Raw genomic sequence first — 8,568 nt, 5'->3', positions numbered from 1 at the left:
TGACATAGACCACAAAGTTGAAAGGTGGGAGTAGAGTGCGTGTGTGTGTGTGTGTGTGTCTGAGTCTGAGCTCAGCAGTGATATTATTTAATCATTAGGGAGAATAAGGGCTTGATTCAATTCAGCAATGTTCCAGCATTCACATAGACTCTATTCACAGTAAACGCTGCATATGTCGGCTCAATCAAATATTACCTTTGCACTTCAATCGTTCTATACCGCAGAATTTCTGCAATACGGATTGAATCAGGCCCTAAATGAGACTGAAGGCCTGTTCTGTTGTGTTGAAGCCCAATCCAACAGGAGAGACCAGTCTCACCTGTACCCAGCTGTGTGTCCATGAAGAGTAACCAGTCTATGATGGCTCCAATCACATTCGGAGAGAAAAATTCTGCTTCTAAACAGAGGTAAGAACTCTGCATTATGTCATTAGAGAACTGTCTGTACACAGTGCTGTGTGTATGGTATGTAGGCTGTTTCCTTGTAGACTGTTGGTAATGGAAATGACTTTGTGTGTGTATAGAGGCAGTGCTATGTTCAGTAAAAGAGGACATCAGCACCTGGTCAAATAAATAGTGGAGTGGTAACGCGCGTGCAAGCAGTTGCTCCCGACGCCACTTCGGGACACTGCAGCATCCACCGAGAGGCTCTTGCTGCAAAGGGAATGCCTGACAGCTTGAAAGACGTTTTGGACACTACAGTGAAAATGGTTAACTTTGTTAAAGCAAGGCCCCTGAACTCTCGTGTATTTTCTGCACTATGCATTGATATGGGCAGCGACCATGTAACACTTTTACAACATACAGAAGTGCGCTGGTTATCAAGGGGCAAAGTATTGACATGTTTTTTTGAATTGAGAGACGAGCTTAAAGTTTTCTTTACTGACCATAATTTTCACTTGTCTGACCGCTTGCATGATGATGACTTTCTCACACAACTGGCCTATCTGGGTGATGTTTTTTTCTCACCTGAATGATCTGAATCTAGGATTACAGGGACTCTCCGCAACTATATTCAATGTTTTTTTTTTTTTTTTAAATTTATTTCACCTTTATTTAACCAGGTAGGCAAGTTGAGAACAGGTTCTCATTTACAATTGCGACCTGGCCAAGATAAAGCAAAGCAGTTCGACAACATACAAAAACACAGAGTTACACATGGAGTAAAACAACATACAATCAATGGTACAGTAGAAAAAAATAAGACTATATACAATGTGAGCAAATGATGTGAGATAAGGGAGGTAAAGGCAAAAAAAGGCCATGGTGGCAAAGTAAATAAAGTATAGCAAGTAAAACACCGGAATGGTAGATTTGTTATTTGAAGAAAGTTCAAAGTTAAAATATAAATAATATGGTGCAAAGGAGCAAAATAAATAAAATAAATAAATACAGTAGGGGAAGAGGTAGTAGTTTGGGCTAAATTATAGATGGGCTATGTACAGGTGCAGTGATCTGGGAGCTGCTCTGATAGCTGGTGCTTAAAGCTAGTGAGGGAGGTAAGTGTTTCCAGTTTCAGAGATTTTTGTAGTTCGTTCCAGTCATTGGCAGCAGAGAACTGGAAGGAGAGACGACCAAAGGAGGAGTTGGCTTTAGGGGTGACCAGAGAGATATACCTGCTGGAGCGCGTGCTACAGGTGGGTGCTGCTATGGTGACCAGTGAGCGGAGATAAGGGGGGGCTTTACCTAGCAGGGTCTTGTAGATGACCTGGAGCCAATGTGTTTGGCGACGATTATGAAGCGAATGCCAGCCAACGAGAGCGTACAGGTCGCAGTGGTGGGTAGTATATGGGGCTTTGGTGACAAAACGGATGGCACTGTGATAGACTGCATCCAGCTTGTTGAGTAGGGTATTGGAGGCTATTTTGTAAATGACATCGCCGAAGTCGAGGATTGGTAGGATGGTCAGTTTTACGAGGGTATGTTTGGCAGCATGAGTGAAGGATGCTTTGTTGCGAAATAGGAAGCCAATTCTAGATTTAACTTTGGATTGGAGATGATTGATGTGAGTCTGGAAGGAGAGTTTACAGTCTAACCAGACACCTAGGTATTTGTAGTTGTCCACAAATTCTAAATCAGAACCATCCAGAGAAGTGATGCTGGACAGGCGGGCAGGTGCAGGCAGCGATCGGTTGAAGAGCATGCATTTAGTTTTACTTGTATTTAGGAGTAGTTGGAGACCACGGAAGGAGAGTTGTATGGCATTGAAGCTCGTCTGGAGGGTTGTTAACACCGTGTCCAAAGAAGGGCCAGAAGTATACAGAATGGTGTCGTCTGCGTAGAGGTGGATCAGAGATTCACCAGCAGCAAGAGCGACATCATTGATGTATACAGAGAAAAGAGTTGGCCCAAGAATTGAACCCTGTGGTACCCCCATAGAGACTGCCAGAGGTCCGGACAGCAGGCCCTCCGATTTGACACACTGAACTCTATCAGAGAAGTAGTTGGTGAACCAGGCGACGCAATCGTTTGAGAAACCAAGGCTACTGAGTCTGCCGATGAGGATGTGGTGATTAACAGAGTCAAAAGCTTTGGCCAGGTCAATGAATACGGCAGCACAGTATTGTTTCTTATCGATGGCGGTTACGATGTCGTTTAGGACCTTGAGCGTGGCTGAGGTGCACCCATGACCAGCTCTGAAACCAGATTGCATAGCGGAGAGTGTGCGGTGGGATTCGAAATGGTCGGTAATCTGTTTGTTGACTTGGCTTTCGAAGACCTTAGAAAGGCAGGGTAGGATGGATATAGGTCTGTAGCAATTTGGGTCAAGAGTGTCACCTCCTTTGAAGAGGGGGATGACAGCAGCTGCTTTCCAATCTATGGGAATCTCAGACGACACGAGAGGTTGAACAGGCTAGTAATAGGGGTTGCAATAATTTCGGCAGATAATTTTAGAAAGAAAGGGTCCAGATTGTCAAGCCCAGCTGATTTGTAGGGGTCCAGATTTTGCAGCTCTTTCAGAACATTAGCTGAATGGATTTGGGAGAAGGAGAAATGGGGGAGGCTTGGGCGAGTAGCTGTGGGGGGTGCAGTGCTGTTGAATGCAGTAGGGGTAGTTAGGTGGAAAGCATGGCCAGCCGTAGAAAAATGCTTATTGAAATTCTCAATTATAGTGGGCTTATCGGTGGTGACAGAGTTTCCTATCCTCAGTGCAGTGGGCAGTTGGGAGGAGGTGTTCTTATTCTCCATGGACTTTACAATGTCCCAGAACCTTTTAGAGTTTGAGTTGCAGGAAGCAAATTTCTGTTTGAAAAAGCTAGCCTTGGCGTTTCTAACTGCCTGTGTGTATTGGTTTCTAACTTCCCTGAAAAGTTGCATATCGCGGGGGCAGTTCGATGCTAATGCAGAACGCCACAGGATATTTTTGTGTTGGTTAAGGGCAGTCAGGTCTGGGGAGAACCAAGGGCTATATCTGTTCCTGGTTCTAAATTTCTTGAAAGGGGCATGCTTATTTAAGATGGTGAGGAAGGCATTTAAAAAAAATAACCAGGCATCCTCTACTGACGGGATGAGGTCAATATCCTTCAAGGATACCAGGGCCAGGTCGATTAGAAAGGCTTGCTCGTTGAAATGTTTCAGGGAGCGTTTGACAGTGATGAGTGGAGGTCGTTTGACCGCTGACCCATTACGGGTGCAGGCAATGAGGCAGTGATCGCTGAGATCTTGGTTGAAAACAGCAGAGGTGTATTTAGAGGGCACGTTGGTTAGGATGATATCTATGAGGGTGCCAGTGTTTGCGGCTTTGGGGTTGTACCTGGTGGGTTCATTAATAATTTGTGTGAGATTGAGGGCATCAAGCTTGGATTGTAGGATGGCTGGGGTGTTAAGCATGTCCCAGTTTAGGTCACCTAGTAGCACGAGCTCTGAAGATAGATGGGGGGCAATCAGTTCACATATGCTGTCCAGAGCACAGCTAGGGGTCGAGGGGGGTCTATAGCAGGCGGCAACGGTGAAAGACTTGTTTTTGGAGAGGTGGATTTTTAAAAGTATAAGTTCAAATTGTTTGGACCTGGATAGCAGGACAGAACTCTGCAGGCTATCTCTGCAGTAGATTGCAACACCGCCCCCTTTGGTCGTTCTATCTTGTCTGAAAACGTTGTAGTAGGGATGAAGATTTTTTGGTGGACTTCCTAAGCCAAGATTCAGACACAGCTAGGACATCCGGGTTGGCAGAGTGTGCTAAAGCAGTGAATAAAGCAAACTTAGGGAGGAGGCTTCTAATGTTAACATGCATGAAACCAAGGCTATTACGGTTACAGAAGTCATCAAAAGAGAGCGCCTGGGGAGTAGGAGTGGAGCCAGGCACTGCAGGGCCTGGATTCACCTCTACATCCCCAGAGGAGCAGAGAAGAATGAGTATGAGGGTACGGCTAAAAGCTATAAGAATTGGTCGTCTGTGACGTCCAGAATAGAGAGAAAAAGGAGCAGGTTTCTGGGGGCGATAAAATAGCTTCAAGGTATAATGTACAGACAAAGGTATGGTGGGATGTGAATACAGAGGAGGTAAACCTAGGCATTTAGTGATGATGAGAGAGATATTGTCTCTAGAAACATCATTGAAACCAGAAGATGTCATAGCATGTGTGGGTGGAGGAACTGAGAGGTTGGATAAGGTATAATGAGCAGGGCTAGAGGCTCTACAGTGAAATAAGCCAATAAACACTAAACAGAGCAGCAATGGACATGGCATATTGACATTAAGGAGAGGCATGCTTAGCCGAGTGATCAAAGGGTCCAGTGAGATTCAGACAGCTAGCCGGGCCATAGGTAGCAAGCTGGTGGAAGATGGAGGGAGGTCTGTTTTTAGCCACCTCGTGCGTTTCCGTCTGTGGGTTAGTGGGGTTCCGTGTGGAAGGGGGGACCAGTCCAAGTTGGCAAAATAGTTAGTTATAGTGGCCCAAGAAAAGTGTCCGATAGACCTATTCAGATCGCAGCCGATAAGACAGCTAACGATTAGCGGGCCGCAGATGGGCGATCAGGTTACGTCGCGACGGAGTGGCCAGTTGGATAACTCCCTCGGGCAGATAACGTCGGTGGTCCATTCGTGAAGGCCCGATGGGGCTCCGCATCGGCAGTAAAACGGGTCAGGATAGGTGATTGTAGCCCAGGAGACACTTCAGCTGGCTAGCTCAGGAATAGCCCAGGAGTGGCTGACGGAACTCTTCAGCTGGCTAGCTCCGGAATAATGTGTGTTAATTCCGGGACCGACGTTGCCAATAGTCACTCAGGTAGCAGCTAGTTAGCTGCAAGATCCAGGTGTAAATGTCCAGAGCCTGCGGTAGAAATCCGGGGAAAGGAGAGAGAATAGGTCCGGTATGCTCTGGTCTGAGTCGCGCTGTACAAAAACTGGCGATAGCTTTTCGAGCTAATGGATAGCTGAGGACAGCTAACCGTGGCTAGCTGAACTCCAACGTTAGCCAGTGAAAATGGCTAACCTCTGGCTAGCTTCTGTTGTGGATTTCAGATTTGAGGTAAATAATACTTTATTTTTTAGATTGGTGAGGCGGGTTGCAGGAGAGTGCTTTGAGGTTGAGTTTTTATAAGAAAAAATGTAAAAAGATATGCGAAGAAAAATATGTAAAAATATATATATATATACACGGGACACGACAAGAGGAGGGTAAAGGACGTCTGAACTGCTACGCCATCTTGGATGACCAATGTGCAGGACAACACATAGGTCTATCCATCATTGTATGATTTTTTGTGTGCAAATGAACTCAAGCTTACGGACAATGTCAAATGTGATATAGCGAAGCACCAGAGTGAGTTGGGTGCGTAATTACGCAGGTACTTTCCCGAAACGGATGACACAAACAACTGGATTCATTATCCCTTTCATGCCCTGCCTCCAGTCCACTTACCAATATCTGAACAAGAGAGCCGAAATTGCAACAAGCGGTTCTGTGAAAATGGAATTTAATTTGAAGCCACTGCCAGATTTCTGGATTGGGCTGTGCTCAGAGTATCCTGCGTTGGCAAATCGCGCTGTTAAGACACTGATGCCCTTTGCAACCACGTACCTATGTGAGAGTGAATTCTCGGCCCTCACTAGCATGAAAACTAAATACAGGCACAGACTGTGTGTGGAAAATGATTTAAGACTGAGACTCTCTCCAATACAACCCAACATTGCAGAGTTATGTGCATCCTTTCAAGCACACACTTCTCATTAACCTGTGGTGAGTTATTCACCATTTTTGATGAACAAATAAGGTTTTATATGTAACATGGCTAAATAAAGAGCAAAATGATTGATTATTATTATATTATTACTTGTGCCCTGGTCCTATAAGAGCTCTTTGTCACTTCCCACGAGCCGGGTTGTGACAAAAACTAACTCGTGCTTATGTTTAATAAATATATCGTATAGTGTGTGTGTGTGTGGCAGGCTTACAATGATGGCAAAAAACAACATTTGAGAGTGCGCTGACCCTGGTGCTAGAGGGGGTATGCAGCTGGAGGTTGAATGTTTGAAGGGGTACAGGACTATAACAAGTTTGGGAACTACTGACCTAGAGGCATCTATTGACATATTGTATATTACAGTATGTCAATAGATGCCTCTATGTAAATGAAGGACCTGCACAGATATTATCCTTAGTTCACATGCAGGCTGTCTATCTCCAAACGTGTGCAACACTAATTCAAATATGTTTTACAATCTGTATTTTCTGTCTTTCAGATGAGCTTGCTGTGAAGTGCCAACGTAAACTAAAATCTAATCTGAAGAATAAGTTTCAGTGTGTGTTTGTGGGCATAGCTAAACAAGGAAACCCAACACTTCTCAATAAGATCTACACTGAGCTCTACATCACAGAAGGTGGAAGTGGAGAGGTCAATAATGAACATGAAGTGAGACAGATAGAGGCCGCATTCAGGAGACCAGCAACACAAGAGATATCAATCAAATGCAATGACATCTTCAAACCCTTACCTGGACAAGACAAACCTATCAGAACAGTGCTGACAAAGGGAATCGCTGGCATTGGAAAAACAGTCTCTGTGCAGAAGTTCATTATGGACTGGGCTGAAGGAAAAGCAAATCAGGATGTCCAATTCATATTTCCATTTTCTTCTCGGGAGCTTTATTTAATGAAATACAAGAAACACAGTTTGCTAGAACTTCTTCATCACTTTTTTGTGGAAACCAAAGAATCAGGAATCTCAAACTATGAAAGCTACAAAATTCTGTTTGTCTTTGATGGACTGGATGAGTTCCAACTTCCCCTGGACTTCCAGAACAATGAAAGCTGGTGTGACATCACAGAGTCAACCTCAGTGGATGTGCTGCTGACAAACCTCATCAAGGGGAATCTGCTTCCCTCTGCTCTCCTCTGGATAACCTCTCGACCTGCAGCAGCCAATCAGATCCCTCCTGAGTGTGTTGACCAGGTGACAGAGGTACGAGGGTTCAATGACCCACAGAAGGAAGAGTTCTTCAGGAAGAGAATCAGTGATGAGAATATGGCCAGTAGAATCATTTCACATATAAAATCATCAAGGAGCCTCTACATCATGTGCCACATACCAGTCTTCTGTTGGATTTCTGGTACAGTTCTTGAGCACATGTTGAAAACAGGAAAGAGAGGGGAGATGCCAAAGACTTTGACTGAGATGTACACACTCTTGCTGGTAGTCCTGATGATTGAGAAATGTCATAGGAACGATGAGACACAGCCACACTGGAATGAAGAGAGCATTCTGTCATTGGGAAAGCTGGCATTTCAACAGCTGGAAAAAGGAAATCTGATTTTCTATGAGGAACACCTGCGAGAGTGTGGCGTTGACGTCAGCGAGGAGTCTGTGTACTCTGGAGTGTGCACACAGATCTTTAAAGAAGAGAGTGGGCTGTACCAGCAGAAGGTGTACTGCTTTGTGCATCTGAGCATTCAGGAGTTTCTGGCTGCTGTATACGTGTTTCTCACATTCAATAACAGTGGTGTGAATCTTATGGTTCAACCCGAATCAACCTCTGAAGTACTTATGCCATTCAAAAACAATCCTACATTTTGCCTCAATGTAAGTGCAGTGGAGATGGCTTTACAGAGTGAGAATGGACACCTGGACCTGTTCCTCCGTTTTCTTCTCGGCCTCACACTGGAGTCCAATCATACTCTCCTACGAGGCCTACTGACACAGACGAAAATCAGCTCACAAACCAATGCTGAAACAGTCAAGTACATCAAGTGGAAGATTAGGGAGAATCTCTCTCCAGGAAGGTGTATCAATCTGTTCCACTGTTTGAATGAACTCAATGACCATTCTCTAGTGGAGGAGATCCAAAGCTACCTGAGCTCAGGCAGTGTCTCCAGAGAAGAACTGTCTCCTGAACAGTGGTCCGCTCTGGTCTTTGTGTTGCTTACATCAGAAAAGGAGCTGGATGTGTTTGACTTGAGAAAATACTCCAGGTCAGATGAAGGTCTTTTGAGGCTGTTGCCAGTGGTCAAAGCCTCCAGAACAGCTCAGTAAGTACAGTACATAGGTATTCAAATTTATAGTCATAACAAAAAAACATATGTATGTACAGTGGGGTCTGAAATTATTGACACCCTTGATAAAGATGAGT

General features: G+C 44.7%; 1 protein-coding gene across 1 annotated transcript in view; it reads left to right on the top strand.

Annotated features, from left to right (window-relative positions):
• Window positions 1–373: 373 nt before the first annotated feature.
• LOC106572290 (NACHT, LRR and PYD domains-containing protein 12) overlaps window positions 374–8,568 on the top strand; it is a gene marked incomplete at its 5' end in the record, with an annotated part of 28,964 nt that continues 20,769 nt past the window's right edge. The window contains 2 exons of the mRNA XM_045696100.1: window positions 374–407; window positions 6,685–8,467. Coding sequence (XP_045552056.1) covers window positions 374–407; window positions 6,685–8,467 — 1,817 coding nt within the window. The remainder of the gene's footprint in view (window positions 408–6,684; window positions 8,468–8,568) is intronic.

Source organism: Salmo salar, chromosome ssa15 (assembly GCF_905237065.1).
Source record: "Salmo salar chromosome ssa15, Ssal_v3.1, whole genome shotgun sequence".
Lineage (NCBI taxonomy): Eukaryota > Metazoa > Chordata > Actinopteri > Salmoniformes > Salmonidae > Salmo > Salmo salar.
Note: the sequence above shows the minus strand (reverse complement) of the source record. Positions and strands in the feature narration are given on the sequence as shown.